This window comes from Capra hircus, chromosome 11 (assembly GCF_001704415.2).
Source record: "Capra hircus breed San Clemente chromosome 11, ASM170441v1, whole genome shotgun sequence".
Classification (NCBI taxonomy): domain Eukaryota; kingdom Metazoa; phylum Chordata; class Mammalia; order Artiodactyla; family Bovidae; genus Capra; species Capra hircus.
This window is the reverse complement of record NC_030818.1, coordinates 95,851,083-95,870,003: the sequence shown is the minus strand read 5'-3', so window position 1 is coordinate 95,870,003 and position 18,921 is coordinate 95,851,083. Positions and strand designations below refer to the sequence as shown.

At 44.5% G+C, this 18,921-nt stretch overlaps 1 protein-coding gene across 10 annotated transcripts in view; it reads left to right on the top strand.

Moving 5' to 3' along the window:
- Positions 1–18,921, top strand: part of MAPKAP1 (mitogen-activated protein kinase associated protein 1) — a 239,815-nt gene that overhangs the window by 152,547 nt on the left and 68,347 nt on the right. The window contains exon 8 of one of the 10 annotated variants that reach the window (XM_018055776.1): positions 13,469–14,041. The exons of 8 other annotated variants lie outside the window; for them this stretch is intronic. In XM_018055776.1, the coding sequence (XP_017911265.1) occupies positions 13,469–13,482 (14 nt within the window). In that variant the 3' untranslated portion in view covers positions 13,483–14,041. Of the gene's footprint in view, positions 1–13,468; positions 14,042–18,921 lie in introns of those variants that run through there. One more of the 10 variants, XM_018055775.1, reaches the window with a different exon arrangement.

Sequence of the window (18,921 nt, the reverse complement as noted above, 5' to 3'; positions counted from 1 at the left end):
TCTGAAATCCCACTAATTTAATAATAGCACTTCAGGAAAGAAGAAAGAAATACTACTATATTAAATGTACATATGGGTTGTAAGCTGTAGCCTGGGTTTTTAAGTGTTTTTAAATGTATTTTTAGAGTAAGAAAACCGAATGTGTCATCATGTACTTACCTTTCTGAGCTTTCCTCTCCTGAGCTGTAACATCCTGAGAGGATGAATCAGGGGCCCCGTACAGAAGGCCTTGTGTGCCCGAGAGCTCTGGATGGCTCTGAGATCCCCTGCTTGGTGCCGTGATCATCACCCAGTGCTGCCTGCTCCATTCCAGCCACCGTGGGAGAAATCAGGTAGAAACCTGGTGCAGAAACAGACCCAACAGAAGAGGCTCTTAACTGCGGAACATGCGCTACCAGAGCAGCAGAAAAGAGAGGCAGGGCCTGAGGAAAGATGCTCCGGAGGAAGCCATTTGACAGCTTTGTTTTGAAGATTAACTAGGACTTTGCCAGATGGATAAGAGAGAAAAACATGCCAGGCAGGGGTATTCTAAGGTATAGTCACAATATTCCAAATTTCTCAAGCAGGGATGGGGCAGAAGAGGATAAGCTGCTAGGCAGGGCCAGAGCCGATCAGGCCAGGCTTCTACTTCTGCTCAAAACTAGAAGTCCATTCATTTATTGGGGGGGCAGTTATGCCGAAGGCACTGTCTAGACACCAGGGATTTCACGGAAGCCAAGAACTGGTCCTTACCCTCCAGTCGCTTAGTGTTTAGTTGGGGAGAGAACCAGGCCTTCCCAATGCCATGCAAGCGCTGAGTGGAAACAGACACAGGACCTGGGTGGACACAGTGGAAGGGGAGCCCTGGGCGGGTGTCAAGGAGTCAGGGAGGACTATCCTAAGCAAATACTCCAGCTGAAACCGGAAGGTGAGTAGAAACTGGCCAGGTGAGGCGGGTTGAGAGTGAGATCTTCAGCCGGAAGAACAAAGTAAGAGCCCTTTGTGCCTTCTGGAAGCCACAGGTGGCTCAGTAGAGTAGCGTGGTAGAGTAGGAGGAGCTGGGAGGATGGTGTGCTGGACCAGACCATGTTCATGAACTGTGCTGAATTTGAATTTTATTTTGATGGCAGAGGTGAATCATTGGAAGGAGAGCAGTATAGTCAGAATTTCTTTTAGAAAACGTGCTATTGTAATACAAATGGATTTGAGGACACGAAACAAGAGGCTCTAGAGGACTCTGTCCAACAGGCACCAGGTGTGGAGACAGTGGGTGGTGCTCAATTCAGGAGGCAGAGGGTGGACACCGCGGTAAAGTCTCATTTCTTTTATTCAAGCTGAATGCACAGTTCAGGGGAGAACTGAAAAAGCTTGGCGCTGCCACCAGGTCTCCTGGCTTAGTATTTAAACAAGGTGGTGGCAGAAGATAGGCTTTTAAAGAGTTGTGGTCTTTTTTAAATAAAATTAAATACTGGTTGAAAATAAAATTCTAACTTTTTGGAGGTGTGTGAAGTAAAAAGTGAAGGTTTCTTCTTTCTTGTGAACCATTTGGTTTTTTATTCACTTCACATGCAGGTATACATATAGGCTGTAAGTTTCATGTGGGAAGGACCCTGTTTTATGTTTTTCTTTAAATCACTGAATACCTAACATCTAGCAGAATGCCTGTCAAATAGAGGACACCAAAAAAAGTTTGTTAAGTGAACTCATGAAAAATATATTCATGTCATTTAAAAATAACACCCTGTAACAGATATGATTTTGCTTTTTTTCTTTTTTATCTCAATATTGTGTCATAAGCATTCTTCTGTGTTAGAGTGACCACTGCATTTTTATCTTTTTAGTTGAATTCATTTAACTTAACTCTCCATTGATGGACATTTCGATGATTTCCAAATTTTAAGTATTAAAAAAACATGCAGTGAGCAATCTTGTAGGAATATTCATTTCACATTTTTGCTAGGTTTTAAATATGGGAGTGTTTGTCAGAGGTTTGTTTATTTAAAATGTTGAGAAAAACAAACTTCCCCTCAAAGCATCTACCCGTCCTTTGACACTCCCAGAGTACGTGGGAGTGCCTCTTTCCTCACCTTGTTCCAGCACTGGATGTCGTCAGTCTTGAACTTTTGCCAAGCTGATGGTTGGCAGTTAATAGGTAGTTTTAATTTCCATTTCTAGATTTCTAACATAATTAAACATTTTTAAAGTTTGTATTAGTCACTTATGGACAGGGAGGCCTGGCGTGCTGTGATTCATGGGGTCGCAAAGAGTCGGACACAACTGAGCAACTGAACTGAACTGATCTTCTAAAAGATCATTCTTATGTCAGTTAACTGTTTTAGTGGGAAGAAGGATTGAGAGGAAGTCTAATTTCAGAAAACTGTTGTTAAGAAATGCCCCCATAGTTTAGATACAATTCTTCCCACCCCGCCTACCTCTTTCCTGCCCACACAGATGCGCACGCGCACACACACACCCCAATATATAGAGAAAGGCATGCATCCAGCCCAGGCCATTTTGCTTGTTGCCGCCTGGCCATTTGTTCACCAGCAAATCTTTTTTTTTTTCTTCCCCTGTGTTTAGAGAGAACTAGCTGGTAATTCACAAGACTGCACTTCACCTTATTTGATACTTTTTGTTGTTACCTGCTTGCTTTGTTATCAGACCTAGTTTCAAAAACAGATTTTTGGTTAAATAGTTTTAGGTTGGTACATAATATACAGTTCTTAGAAAATGCATCATACTGGAAATCAGAAATGTAGACAAAAAAGCTGTCACCCCTTAAGAGGTGTAATTTGGGGAGGCACGTTGCAGGATGCGTCTGGCAGCTTTATGAACAGCACCAGCACCAAGGGCAACTGCAGGGGGTTAATGGGGACCCTGCATCATTCCTTGCCATGTGCCTGGTGAGTAAACTCCTAGAAGTTTCTGGGAATGGTGGCAAGTGAGGAAAAGGCTGCAACCAACAATCAGTGTCACAAAGTGGGGATGACTAATTCGCTGAGGAGATCGTTGAGACAGATGTTTAATTAGCTGAAGTCAGAGTGGATAAATTGGGAGAGGACTGCCTATGCAGAGAGATGCCTTTTTCCCTCATCTCTCATTTAACTGTGGGTTGTTTTTTTTTTTGTCCTTACCGTTTTCTTTTTGAAGATAACATCCTCAGAAACAGGGGGGGAGCAGGAAAGAAGGGGTGGAGAGAAAGTAACCTTTGTTTACACTTACTGAACAGTTACTGTATTCTGATATTTTTGTATTTAACCTTTACAGAAGTCTTGTGCGATGGGCATTATCTCCTTGCTGTGATCACGAAAACTGAAGCTGTGTGCGTGCATATTGTGTATGTTTATGAGTGCATACTCATGTGTGTTACTAATGAGTAAAGTAGGTGAGATACGAACCTAGACCCCTTAATTCTTGAGCCCTTTTGTTTTCCTCTACCACAGTTTCTCAGTGCAGTGCAGATGAGGGAACTTTCTGGGAGTAAAGGTGTTGACAGGAGCTGGTATCACACAGGTGTATGCATTTACCAAAACTATCAAATAGTACTTGTAAAATATATGTGTTTCATTGTATGTAAATTTTACCAAAATATTAAAAAGATTCTTAAACAAATGTTAAAAACCAGTTACTGTTAATCACACTGAAGTACTTAGGCATGACTGTACTGACGTCTGTTCCTTACTTTGAAATACGCTTTTTAAAGAAAGATGGACTGAGGGATAGATATATGATAAAGCCAATACAGTAAGGTGTTAATTGTAGGATCTAGGTGGTGGTTACCTAGATTTTCAGTGTACCTTTCTTTTAATTTTTTGTAGTTTTAGAAAATGTTCATAAGAAAATAGGAAAGAACTCATTAAAATGTAAAAATATATGATTTAAATTCTGCCCATACTGACATAAATTTCTGAACTTGCAAATATACATCCTCATGGCATAGAAAGCACTAACATTCTTTTTGTAAGATGCTTTATCTTTCATTACTTCACATGTTAAATGATACCTTTGAGGTCACAGTTTCTTTCCATTGACCTCTAGTTTTAAGTAGCATGTGGAGTTATGAATGTAATAAGAATTGCTACCACTCATTGAATGTTCAGACTTTACCAGGCAGTCTACCACTTTTTAAAAAGATCATTTCAACTAACCTTAAAACAACTGTTTGAATTGGTTGTTATTTTTGTTTTATAAATGAGAAAGCTAAAGCTCAGAGAAGCTGCAGGACTGGTCCTAGGTCACAAGTAAGCTGAGAGCTGGGGCTTGAATCCAAGTTTGAGCTCCTAACCATGGTGCTGTCCTTCCTGGCAGAGGTGACAGGGTCCCCAGCTCAGTGGGGGTGGGGTGCTTTCCTCCCAGCTTCAGCTGATGAAAGCTGATGACAGCATGATTCGTGGAAGGGGCGTAGGTTGTAGAACCAGCCCAGCCCAAGTCCCCAACCCAGCTGTACCTTTCATACCAGCTATGAAGGTAGGCAAGTCAAACCTTTCTACCTCAGTTTTCTCTTCTGTCAGTAGGGACAGTCCTGTCTACCTTGCAGGGTATTGTTTTCACTGAATGCATGTAAAGCACTCAGTCTATAGGAGGCATTCAGTGAGTGTCACTGCCTTTATCCCCATGGCCACAGCCACACGAGGCATACTGTAAAACCTGGCTTTCTAGGTTGTGATTTCTTTCCTACCCATAGGACTTGGCCCTTGCCTGTGCTTTTTGTTTTTCCAGTACCTTAAGCTTATGGAGAGCTTGTGCCCCGTGGAAGAGCCAGTCTTTGGATTTGTTTGGATGTGGGTCTGTCGGAAGCACCCTTTACATGGAACAAGGGGAAAGCTTGGCCCAGAGCGTCAGCTCTAATTGTTTTTGACTAACCCAAACTATATATATCGGGGTGGCTTAATGATCAGGGCTCATTTGTCATGTAGCTTATATCAGCAAATTTAATTTACTCCAACAAAGAGTCTAGAGACAAAGTGAACAAACCATCATTGCCTGTATCAAACATGTTTACAAGTGACTTTTAAAAGCCCCTGCATTAACAGTGAGTAGCTCACAAAGGCTATTGCTTCTTCTCAGAAAACATTTAGAAGAGGAAACAGAATTAAATACCAATATGACTTTTGAGTGAATGACTACAGATAGAGAGGTTTGGGGTGCTGCCTCTGCCCCTTAATTTCCCCTACTAAGAGTCTTGATCTTCCCCAGAGTAGAAAGTCCCCTTGCTTCTCCTGAAAGCCCTCTTTCTTGGGGCAGGCCATTAGTGTGTTTATCCTGTTAGGAGCTGCGAGCTCCTCTACCAAGACTGAATTTAGCCACCTGAAAAACCATCAGTTTAGAACAGTTGCCCCTCCACAGAAGACTTCTTCAAGACCAGCCCAGGGACCTGAGACACCTACTCCTTCCTCACAGCTTTCGGAGGCCTACCATGGAGCTACTCTTTCCCCATAAGCAATTTAATAGACAAGTGTTCACAGTTTCAGTAGCTACTTTCCATAACAAGCTTTTCGTTTTTGAGTAAAGCCACAAATACTGGGCTTTCTGCAGCAGCTCTAAATATTTTCAGAAAAATAATCTTCAGTGAGGGTATTCCTTTTTCTACTATACCTTACAGTGGTGCCCAGAGACAAAGATGACTTACAGTCAGAAGACATCAGGAGTGGCACTGGGAAGCAAGTCTGGGGAGGACGTGTTGGCACCTACTTCTCCCTAGCTCCTGATCACAGCAGGCCAGTCGGCAAGTTGCAGAGACTCTACTGTGCCGGCAAACCAATTTTTCCAACAGAAAGACAGTGAGATGTGATTAAAACCCAAGTGCTGCAAGAGATACGAGGTGGTCTGTTGGAACTCCTCAATCTTCCCTTAAACTGTCACCACATAATTATAGAAATATCAAATCATAACCCCAGCTTCCCCCACCCTTTGTTCTTGGCGTATTGTGTTTAATAGAACAGTGTGAATTAGGATGAAGTTAAGACAAAGTGTGACTTAAGTCTGAAAAATCCCAAGGGTCCTTCAGACCCCTTGAGCACAGTGTGTTCCACACCAGGCTCATCACTCAATAAATGTTGATGGAATCTCTGCTGCGTTGCAGGCATTGGAAAAGAATGACCCGGCCTCTTCCTCGAGAGCTCTCATCCCAGTGGGGAGACGGCCAATAAAAAGTAAGCAAGCCAACAAGATGCCTCTGATGGAGAGTCTCTCTTCCAGCCTTTAGTCTGCCCACTTTCTGACAAAAAGGACTTCTGTGAGAGCCAGGTTTGTCATTTGAAGGGAGTACATCTCACCCTCAAGATAGGGCATTGCCTCGGCCTTTGCATTTCAGTAGGTCATTTCCATGCACCTCCTAATTGGCTACCGACACCACTCTCTGATGCAGGAAGAAGTGTACAGGATAGCAGGGGCTGAGTGAATTCATGAGCACTGAGGGACCCATTCAGGTCCACAGTGGAAATTGAGAGGCACCGGCTGTATCTCAGCCTTGGAACTGCTAGAGATACACTGACCCTCGGCCACTCAGCCTCGCATCAGAGGGTTCCTAATATGTCAATTTTGCCAGATGTTGGAGAGTCCCTACCAAGGCAAAGGATGAGAACTCTCCTTTCCTTTGGGAGAGGGTTTAGGATGGGGGCAGTGAGCTTTCACTGGAGTCAAATGGAGGCCCTTCATGCAGAAGAATGGGTTCCTTTTGGTTTACCAGCACCAGACCTCAGCAGCACCATAGGTGGCCCGCAGTTGGTGGCTAACACGTGCTGTGGAATGAAGTAAGAAGGAGAAGCAAGAGCCCGACTACGGCCCACAGCTGCTGCTCTTCCTCAGGCCCAAGGCTGCTCATTTCCTATTTTGGAATGGACTTTGACTATTGGAGGTCAAACTTCCTTCAAGAATCAGATCATTGAATGAACAACGTAAATATCCTAAAAATGAAATGCAGCGCACATCAGCTGAAATTAGTGTTGCCTCCCAGGTTTCCTTACTCACTTGGATCTCTAATGAGTCCTGTGGGAGCCAGAGTATGCCAGAAAGTCATTGTAAGTATTGATGATCAAGTAGGGAGGAGGAGGCTACTGCCCACGCTGTATCACAGGAAAATGAAATAGAATAAAACAAAGACTGTTCCAAAGGGGAGGGAAAGAGACCACACACTAAATCTTCATCTTCCCTAGCGGCCATTAAGAGGTGCTGTCTGATACTTATAATAATGTCTAAAACAACTGAATAGGAATGCTAAAAAGGAATATAAAAGTGAGTGCCAGAAGAAATAACATTTAAGCTGACTGCCTCTAAGGACGGACTCAGGGATGGGCAGGGAATTAACTGCTTTTTGTTATAGGACTTGTAGTATTAGAATTATAAAACTGTAGATATAGGTTACTTTGATAACAGTAAGAGTAGTTTTTAAAATTTGTAAAAAAAAGAAAAAAGACTTTGGAATTCTAGAGCTTAAAAAGCTTTCTCTTTTTCTGTCTTACTTATGTGGACTTTCTCTACTTGGAAATTTCCTGTTTCCCAAAAGCCACCGTCCGTTTCATTGTGTTGGATGTCAGTTTCCTATGAGAACATCGTTATTAAATAGTCACATCTCCAAACCTTTTAAGACCAAAACGTTATATAAGTGTAACTTACACTGTGATTTTGCCAACATCTTGTCTCTGTGACCTGTATTTTCCGTTGGTTAAAGCACAAACTATTAGCTGAGTTACTCTGTCCCATTCTAAGAGTGACTAATACCTCAAATATAAATGAAAACAGCTGCTTTTCCATAACATTGGAGTCCTAAACAGCTGTCACATGTTCATTTGGACTGTTTTTTCCCTTTTGTTTTTTTTTTTTAAATCGAGACAAAAATGAGTTGACTGGATCTACGAATCTGTTTAAGTCTGTCGTCTAACTTCTGTGGAGAGGTGGCAAAGAGATCGTAGAAAGGCCCATTGAGCTAGAATGTAGCTGTCCCAGTTACATCCTTACAATGAAAACCCTGTGATGAGACCCTTCTGTGCCAGGAACATAAGGTCTGTAAGGGCCTGGCAGGGCTGCTGCTCGCCGGCTGCCTTCGCCAGCGAGCTGGGGCCTCCCAGCCGTTGTTCCCTCTCCAGCCGAAGAGACTGTGGAGTGCCACCCGCTGTCTTCCCAAAGCCTGAAGCTGCACACTCTCCTCCTCCACAGCCCTTGGAGGATTGCTTTCAGGGTGTGGCTGTTACCGAGCAGAAGCAGGCCTCCCTTACTGGCTTAAAGCTCGCCGCCACTGCGAGCTGGGTGACCGTGAGAACATCTCCCACTCTCGAGTTTCTTGCCTTAGTTTGATCTTCAATAAAATAAGGTCACAGCTAGATCACAGGCTGCTTGTTAGCAGTCTTAACCGAAAAGCTTAATCCCTGGGTTCTAGAAACATCTCCCTGGTTCCACTCCTGCTCCTGTAGTCTTTTTAGCTGTGTGGTGAGTCACTTAGCTCCTTTGAACTTCATTTTCCTCTGTGCTTGCATGCTCAGTCACTTCAGTCGTGTCTGACTCTTTTTGCAACCCTATAGACTGTAACCCTCTGGATTTCTCTGTACATGAGATGGTCCAGGCAAGAATACTGGAGTGGCTTGCCATTCCCTCCTTCCGAGGATCTTCCCTACCCAGGTATCAAACCCCACACCTCTTGTGTCTCCTGCATTGTAGGCAGATTCTCTACCCACTGAGCCACCTGGGAAGCCCTTCCTCATCTATAAATGAGAATATTAATAGTATTTTCTTCACGGCATTGTTTAGAGAATTCGATAGAGATCCATACCAAACACCAAGCACTTAGCTGTTATTTTATTACTCAGTAAATATTAGTCCTGTCCCTTCCCTTCAATTTCACTGTTATGAGACCCAGTCATACTCAGAATTTTGTGATAGCACATGTTTTTTTATGTGTATGACTGCTTCGAGTTTTGGTTCGGTAGAGACTCTAGCTGCTAAGGAACCCAGCTCAAATTTAGTCCACATTAGGTATGGCCCAGAATGTGTGCATCTGTCTGCCCAGCTGCTCGTTTGAGCTTTTCCAGGGGTCTGAGGCCCCTTGTCAGAGCAGCACAGCATCAGTGAGAACATAGGCCTGCGCATGTAGGAATGACCTGGCATTCCTCTGGAGCACTCTGCATCTGGGGCTGGATATGCAGAAGGGTTAAAAGCTGGAGAAACTTTTGTCATAAATTTTGTCTTCAGCGGGACTTCCCAGGGAACATCTGACATTAGCAGAGAGGAAACGCTGATTGGTCTCAGAGTCAGCTGAAGGAGACAGGAGCTGCCGCGGAAGCTGCTGGATTTACTGTTATTAGCAAGGCAAATGGAGAGCCAGCGGGGCAGCCAGCTCCCAGATAATAGATCTAACAAAAGGGAAACCTCCCAGAAAGGAAAATGGCTGGCAGCCATGACTCCTCTACTGCCATTTTTTCCATTGCTTTTGCCTTATTGTTTCATGTATTTACCACAAGCAGGAGCATATTTTAACATCTTAGGTTATAAGTCACAATTGGCTTAAAGTAAAACAGCTTCCTACCTGTTTGATGGCTTCAAGAGTTGAACATGGTAAAGTGTGCAAAATTGTATTAATGTAGAAATAAATAGTTGCCATTTATTGAGCACTTACTATGTGCCAGGCTCCGTGCTTTATATACATTATTATTTCATTTAATCTGTAAAACAACCTCATGAGTTAATAATTACCATTATCTCCAATTTAGAGATGAAGAAACAGTATTTACAGTCCTTGACTAATTTTCCCAAGGCCTTTTTTTTTTAGCAAGGTAACATTTGTTTATAACATTTTATGAGTTTGAGTACATTATATTTCTTCTTTTGTGTATAGTACAGCAAGCTCACCACCAAAAATTTTGTTTCCATTCATCACCATAGAATTGATCCTCTTTACCTGTTTTGCCCTCCCCACCCCCACTTCCCCTCTGGTAGCTCCTGTTCTGTTCTCTGTATCTGTATGTTTTTATTTGGTTTTTTCATTTACTCTGTTATTTTATGTTTGTTTTTAAATTCCATGTATGAGTGAAATCGTACAGTATTTGTCTTTTTCTGGCCAACTTATTTCACTTAGCATGATACCCTCAAAGCCCATTCATGTTGTTGCAAATGGCAGGGTTTCATCTTTTTTTGTGACTGAGGAGTAGTCCTGTGTGTGTGTGTGTGTGTGTGTGTGTGTGTGTGTGTGTGTAGTAGTAGTCCTGTGTGTGTGTGTGTGTGTGTGTGTAGTAGTCCTGTGTGTGTCTGTGTGTGTGTGTCCCAAGATCATTCATGTTGTTGCAAATGGCAGGGTTTCATCTTTTTTTATGACTGAGGAGTCGTCATGTGTGTGTGTGTGTGTGGTAGTCCTGTGTGTGTGTGTGTGTGTGTGTGTCCCAAGATCATTCATGTTGTTGCAGATGGCAGGGTTTCATCTTTTTTTATGACTGAGGAGTAGTCCTGTGCGTGTGTGTGTGTGTGTGTGTGTGTGTGTAGTCATCCTGTATGTGTGTGTGTGTGTGTCCCAAGATCATTCATGTTGATGCAAATGGCAGGGTTTCATCTTTTTTTAATGACTAAGTAGCAGTCGTGTGTGTGTGTGTGTGTGTGTCCCAAGATCTTAAAGCTTGGTGCAGCTGGCATTTGACCCTGCCATTAAGGTCTTACCCATCTAATGGAAGATACTGAGACAAGAGCCCACTTGGGTATTATGGATCCAGACAGGATACTAGCAATAAGAAAAGTGCTTCCTAAAGGCTTGTGTCCTGACTTAAAGCACAGCCCTGGTTGGTACAGAGGTGGTTAGAGGAAGGGGGACAGGCAGAGAGGAACTGGATTGGCAGATGGAGCCCATCTCTGAAGGATCTGGCTCCCCAAAACAGCGAGCAGGGTAAATGGGCGGTCGATACCCAAGGACTACACAACTAAGGGGGAACCACAGGCAGCCTAGACCAGGAGACATGATGTTCAGCATCCAGGGACAGCAGTACAGGTCCTGTCCTAACAGAGTTAAGTCACAGAGGCAACAAGTGAGCAAAAATCCTACTGTCAAAATGACCTCTAGGAAATAGATTCTGAAAAATTCCTGTCAAAGGCCAGTATTCTGTGGTTTTTCATTGAACTGAAATACAGCTAGCTTTTCTCTCTAGCATTAGAACAGATGAAAACTAAAAGTACATGTATTTAAATACTAAAGTCAAACTTGGCACAGAAAGAGGCTCACACTGTAAGGGAACTGGAGAACTGAGACACCACCATCTACCCAATTAATTCATTTAGTTACTCATCACACATTTACCAAGTCCAGTAGTTGCACAGATAAATAAGACTGTTGCCTCACACCCACTCCCCATTGGGTCACAGCAAGTAGAATTCTCCAAACAGTTTCAGGTGTTGTCTTGGTCATGTCTCCCCTGTCTTTTTCCCCTCGTTTTTGTCAAGCATATGTGATTGAATTCAGATAAATTAAATGTGTAATTTATGAACAAAGACATCCCGGCAGGTGGGTAGCATCAAGGCAAGCAGGATTTTCAGAGAGGCACACTGAGAACCTGGTGGGACCAGGCCTGGGGCAGGGTCCTGGGCAGGGCTGGGCCAAGATCAAGAGCAGTGAGTTACTTGAGTGAGACAGGAAGACCAACACTAGATGAAAAGAAAGGAAGTCTTGATTTTGCACTTTGGCCTGGGATTGCAAAACTCTTGGCCTGGAGCAGAGCCCAGAGGTGTGAAGTGGTACAGCTTGTCCCATTGTAGAGCCCAGGTTATACCTGCGGGCTGACCCTGACCGTAGTGGTGGGGGCGGGGTGGGGGTAGTGGACACACTGGAGGGACAGGCAGCATGGGTGAAGGGAGTGGCCCGGCATGACCTGGAGGTGGGGGGTGAAGTGTGCACCAGGTGGTGAGGAGCTGCGTTTGGCTGGATCACAGAGAACATGGAAGAATGAGAAATTAAGATGGATAGACAGTTTGGAGAGTAGGCTGAGGAGTGGGCCGTGGGGAGCTTGTGAAAGAATTTTTTTTTAATTGGGGTTTATAAATAGTTGCTTTACAATCGTGTGTCAGTTTCTAATGTACAACGAAGTGAATCAGCTATGCGTACACGTGTGTCCTCACCCTCTTCAACCTCCCTCCCGCTCACCCCCATCCTGCCCATCTCGGTCATCACAGAACACCGAGCCGAGCTCCCGATGCTATACAGCAGGTTCCCACTGCTGCTGCTGCTGCTAAGTCGCTTCGGTCGTGTCCGACTCTGTGCGGCCCCATAGACGGCAGCCCACCAGGCTCCCCCGTCCCTGGGATTCTCCAGGCAAGAACACTGGAGTGGGTTGCCATTTCCTTCTCCAATGCATGAAAGTGAAAAGGGAAAGTGAAGTCGCTCAGTCGTGTCCAACTCTCAGCAACCCCATGGACTGCAGCCTACCAGGCTCCTCCGTCCATGGGATTTTCCAGGCAAGAGTACTGGAGTGGGGTGCCATTGCCTTCTCCGAGGTTCCCACTAGCTAGCTACTTTACACATGATAGCTTGTGTACGTCAATGCCAATCTCCCAATTCATCCCACCCCTGAAAAGGATTTTAAGCATGGAAGTGAAAACCTTCAGAGTTTGACTGCAGAAGGCACCCTCTGATGAAAAGATAGGGTAAATGGATCACTAGAGGCAGCTTGGGAGACCATCCTTTGGGCTGGGTGATAAGCATGCCAGGAAGACTTGGTGAGTGGATAGAGTCTGTGGAACTTGGGGCTGACCTAATGTCAGCAACAAGGAGGACAGCTAAACGAGAAGTACTCCAAACTTCAGGGGCTTCGTTCACTGTGTCAAAGGCCTGAATCAGTCTTCTTTGCCTTTCCGTCTGTCGTGTCTACCCAGGGCATGGCACGTGGTAGGAGTTCAGTAAATGTTCAACAAACAACTGAGTTCATTCATTGGGAGGCTCATGGTATCATCATTGGAAATCCAGTTACAAGGAAAAGGTTTGAGAAGGGAAGGTTAATGAGTTTACAGTTTGTCTTATAAAATTAGAAGCAAAAAAGTGCTCGGAGTTCTCTCCCTTCCCACAAAAGGTAGGCCCAAGCCATCCACTGTCAGTGGTGCTTCCTTGGGGGAGTTGGTGGAGACCCCTAAGAAAACCTGCAGCCTGCTGTCCCTCCCAGGGCTAGAACCCCTTCCACCAGGGCCATGAGCACCAGTTTTTGTTCACAGAACACCGTCACTCCAGGGGCTTCACTGCGTCTGCTTAACAGCCTGTCAGGTACGTGCAACTATTACCCTCATGTTACAGAGGAGGAGACTGGGCTTCAGAGAGGGTGTTATTTACCCAAGCCAGTCTCTGGTGTAAGCAGATTTGAGTGTGAAGCCCCAGATTCCACTGTATCATAACAGCATCTGGCGATTGAGAACAGTTGGCCCTTAGCTTGCTCTCCATTGACTCAGGTTGGAGTCCCTGCTTTTATATGGTTCAGAAAAGGCTGCAGACAAATGAAGTCTCCTTTTTGTTTGTTTCTTTTGTTTCTGTTCTTAGGTGCTTGTGACTAAATTCACTAATTTCACTGGCTGTCAAGGCTGTGTTAAGGAAAATGGGTTTGAACTGCTGTGGTTTTTGAGTACTGGACTGAATGTCAGAAGCCTTTGCCGTCACGGGAGATTCTGTCACTCTGGATTTACTGTCTGTTCCCCACAGCCGAATTCCTCAGCAGTGTGCTTTAGCACTCTGGCTCCCCATCAACCAGTTTTGGCATTTATTTGAATGCATTACCCTACTGGTTTCCATAAACTATTTTACAATTGTTTAAAATAAATGACTGTTTATTTCCACAAAACCATCTGTATTTCTTTACAGAGCAATCAGATAACTGTATGTAAAATTTGGTAATGTCACAGTGACTTGAGTTAAGAGAAACAGATTGGGTTGAAAAATTGGACGCTAAGGGACAGTGTTAAAGGTTTCCATTCTCTCTAGCAAGTGATATCTGGATTTGAAGGAAGAAAAAATATTTCTTTTTTTTTTTACAAGTAACATCTGGCCTCTTTTCTCCAAAAGGAAGTACACCCACACCAGCTGGGTGGGGACAGATTATGGACTCTAGGACTTCTCAGGATGGCAGAGTGTCTGGCCCTGCACCACCCTCCCTGCCTGAACTGATGTGTGGAAGGCTGCTCTCCAGTGGCTTCCAGCCTTTTTCATGTTCTGAAGTTTTAGGTTGTCCAGGCCTTCCCTCTTCTTTTTGTGATGTTCGGAGACAGTTGCTGTGGCTAGAGAAGATGGGCCTGGATGAGGGAACAGACTAACTAAGAGGTAGGACTGGCCTGGGTCAATGGTGGTCTTCTGTTCTCCAGCCAGTATCCAAAGCAGCCAAGTGGCTCAGCTTTATCCACCCTAGCTCCATCCATCCCAGGAAACCCATTCAGCTTTGGGGCACTGCTGGGAGTCTCCAACCAAAGGGGATGTTTGGAGTCCAGTGGAGGTGGAGCTTCAAGTCAGATGGTTTGGATGGTGGGCAGGCCGGCTGAGCTTCAGGTTGATCGTCAAGTACAACCATCCTGGTGCCTCAGCCATCCTAGGAATGCAGGACCGTGGAAATGTGCTCCCCTCAGCCAGTGGGCGCGTGGAAAGGATGAGAGACAGGCCCACTCAGAGATCGTTTTAGAATGAGCCTCACAGAGAAGTCAGGCAGGGGCACCTGGGCAGAACTTTGACTCCTCGAGCGGGAGAGCATGAGTGCTGGAAGAGTGAAGTAGAAGTCATTCCAGACAGAGGCACAGTGGGCTGAAGCGGCCCAGTTCTAGAGGATATTTCTAGATTATTATGTCATTAGGTGGGAGGTGGAGAAGAGGGAAGTGAGACCAGTGTGGCACACCTAGAGGTTGCAGCCCCTTCTGGAGAGCTAGAAACGCCCGCCTCTCTCTCTGTCTCTCCGAGTGCTGCTTGGAAAGCAGGAGCGGCAATCCAGGCGCATGACTTAGTGGATCCTTGAACAACTCTTAAGAGCTAGGTTCCGTTGTTATCCCCGTTTTACAGATGTGAAAGTCAGGCACAGAAAGGTTAAGTAAATTGTTCAGGGTCACACAGCCAATAAGTGGTGAAGCTGAAAATTCAAACCCAAGCAGTTTGGCCTACAGCTGTTACACCATACCCTCTCAAATGGTTTGGGGGTCAGGGAACCCCTGGACGGACACGCACACACAGTTGAGCCTAGAGCAGGAATCAGATCAGACCTTCTCCCTACCCACCTCGTCTCAAAGGCTGAGCTGAGGAAGGCGTCAGGACTGCCCCAGGAGGGGGTTGAATAGCCCAGACAGACAGTAATGGGATCCCTGCTGGTTTTCCACAATACTGTCTGGAATCCACGAGGAGGACAGGGCATGGGGTGGGCGGTGTGACCCTCAGTCTGTGGTCATTGGCTCTCTTTGGGAGTGGTCTCTGGGCACTAGCAGGCAGCCTCAGATGCTTCATTCATCTTCACCTTTGCTGCCCAGCTCCTTTGAGCAGCTCCAGAAACCCCTGGGGCCCACTCCATGGCTTGACTTAGGACCACGGGAGCTGCTAAACAGGCTCTGTGCCATTTTAGTTCCTGGCTCCCCAGCAGCCACTGAGCCCACATCATCTGAAGGGAGGCTCCAGGGGCCTCAGTCCCTAGTCTGGTCCTACTGGAATCATCACTAAGGTTATTCAACCTCATTTTTTAAAATTGGATTTTTAATGACAGTAGTATTACTAATATATGCCCTCTGTGAAAAAGCCAAACTAGATAGAAATCTGTAAAGAAAGCAAAAGCCTTCACCTTTGCTACTGCCTCACCCTACACCTGATGTAATTCCAGCAGAATAACCGTGAGAACAGTTTGACTCACAGCCTTCCAGATTATGTTTGTATGTGTATGTGTTATCAACAAACATGCAGCACACACAGGCGATGAAAGAGCGCTTCTTAATTCTGACAGGGAATCGGACAGGGCTGCAGAGAGGAGGGGAGCTGCCCAAGGGTGTGCCTCCCAAGGCCTCTCAGGAGCCCTTCTGCGAGGCTGGGTGTTCAAGAAGAAATTTGTTCCGAAGAATTATGGTGCTCTTGCATTTTCTCCTACACAAAGAAGAAAATCTCAGCTGCACGCCCTTTCCTTTCCTCCTCTTGGCACTTTCTGATTGATGATTGGAAATCATGGCAATACATAAACTATTTTTCTTTTTATTTTATGACCTGGTAATAGCAGTAACATATTTCCAGTAAATGTTTTCTATCGCAATAAAAAAGTTGTAACAAGACTAGAAATGGGTATAGTTAAACCCTAAAGAAATCACACTTTCAGAACTGTGGATTGAGGCAGTAACTCTGTAAATCATTTAACTTGGAAAGAAGTCCCCTCCCCCCGGCAAAGTCGGGGCACGCAGATGGCGCTCGCTTTAAGCACTCAGCAGACAGGTACCCGCATGAGGGCTGAGGGGCTCTCGGTTTCAGCCCCTCGAGACCCACTGTCCACTCTCTCTTCTTCCTGGTCTCCCACCCACTGTCTTCACTCCTTTCTGAACTGATAAATTCTCTCAACCTTACAATCCTTTTTTTCTAACCCCCAATTCAAGAAGATTGTAGAAAGCTCTTCCTGGAACACAGCATAGCAGTGTGGTTAAGAGCACAAGCCTGGACTCACACACCTGGATTCTCCTCCTGGCCTCACTTTGGACACGTGGCTTAACCACTCTGCGTGTTTTCCTCCTCCGTAAAATGGGCTTAGAATAGGGCCTGCCTCATAGTTTTATGATTCAGAAAATTAATGCAGGTAAAGGACTTTGTTAAGGGCCAGGAGAGTCCTCAATGTCTGTCACTGTTGTTATACTCTAAAAGAGCAAATTGATGATTTTGTTTAGATCTGCACAGCAGTATAACAGCTGACATTTGCTGAGTGCTTATTACCTCCTAGCTACCGTGTTCTGTGTAATCTTTGCAATTACTCCACGAAGGTTCAGACCAACTAATTTGCCCGGTGTCACAGAGCCTTTGTAAAAGAGCCAAGATTTTAACCCAAGTCTTTTAAACTCCAAAACCCAAACTTTAACCACCCCATGTCCACCTTCTAGGATTAGGTGCTCACAACAAGAACATTACACTTTGGTTTTGCCTCTTTTTGTTTTGAACAGTGAGTTTCAGTTCTACTTGGGGATCTTATTGTCCCCTGACAGACAGCCTCTCACCTAGCTCTGAGGAACTGCTCTGAAGAAGTACGAGAGGAGCCAGGATACATATGAATTTTTTGGCTGGGACATACAAGTAGTCATGTACACATCCTGGTATAAGATTACTGCTAATCACAAAAAAACAAGAACAGATCTATCAAGATGGTTACACTTTGAATAGTTCTGTCTCACACCAGACATGTCCTCCTTTGTCTGGGAAAGATTTAAAGCCAATAATGTTGAAAGCTTATGCTCTCAGAACTCCAGGGCCAGGCAAAAAGAAGCACCTTTTTCCCCCTGTTTGGAGGCAGAGTTGCCTTTTCCCCAGCTGGAGCTTGTTTAGGCTCTGTTACTCCTCAGAGGATGGATGGCTGCTGCTTCTGTGTGTCCAGTATCCTTAATGTGCTCTAAAAATTAGTCCTTCCCCAGCCTTTGTCTTTAATTTCTGGTTCTAGCTGACACCTTCATTAATGGTCCGGTGCAAGCTTTCTGTCGACGTGAAGACGACTGTGTGAAAGTGGTTTTGCTGCCCTATCAATAATGGTCATAATTTCCCCAATACTCTCATCAGCAGTGAATTGAGTCTTGCAGCAAAGAAATGGAAACCCCAGTGCAGTGGTTTTAAAGCGATTTGTCTTGTAGACGGCGTCTTATTTCAGTAAAATCAGGTCAGTGCAGCACTGCTGGGTCAGATCTAAGTCAGATACAAATTAGTTGGAGGAAATTGATCATTCCAACCTTTAGGTTATTTTTAGCTTCTGTAGCTTTTTAATATCTCTTTTTTTCCCTTTATTTACCTTTGCGTTCATAAAGCTTAATAAAGTTTAAATATCTTCTCAGTTTCCACCAAGCCTTTGACAATAGGAAAGCATGCTATCTCTCACCCCTTGGTAGCAGCCTTTCTTCACAGTTTTGGGGGTTCACTCCAGTTACAATGTTGTTTGAACACTTAAACCCACTCCTGCTCATCCTCTGGCCGGTCCCCTCTCTGGGGTTTGTTTATTGCCCACACTGGCCCCTCGACCGGTCTGTTCTTCATTGCTATTGAAAGTTAATGGGGGCAAAATTGCATTCCCAAACATTTGAACCTGAAGTGGCCAGGCCCGAACTTAGTTGATCTCTGGTGATCGGTTCAATTTAGTTACGATTTTTTGCCATTAGGCCAGGGCTGAATGATGGTGATTTGGTTGAGGCCAAATGTCTGTAGAAAATTGGCTCTCTGATAAGAGTGCTGTTATCAGAGGGGGCTACCTTCTCATTTACATTTAGATGAGTATTGATTATTTATTTACTCAGAGAAGTGAGATTCGTTTCCAATCTTATCTTTCTCGTCTCTGCTTGTCAGCAGAAAGAGAGATAGAGCTCCTGACATCAGGCCAAGATAACAGCACTTTGTAGTAAAGATAAAAGTTGGAATGGGCCTTTTTCTAGTCTTGACTGAAAGGATAAGTTTTAAAAATTAGAACTGATGGGTCATGCTTTCAAAACCTTTCCTGAAGGTTTTGCAGTTTAACTAGGCGGGAGAATTGGTTTATTGGAACAGCCTTGGTCTTTCTTCTTTTGTAATAGGAATTGTATTTAATTTGATTATATTCGGCTGTTTCACTGAGAGCAAATTGTGTATTGGCTCAGAAGAGGCTGAAGTGTGACCTTATTGTCATGTCAGCTTGTTCCTGTCTTATTATTTAAATTCTAAATGATCCAATCCAAGCCTCAGAGGGGGTATAAGCTACAGTGGTTATCACTTGAATATAATTCAGTTCAAACAGAAAATGACTATAGTCACTCCTAAAGGAAGAGTTACAAGCG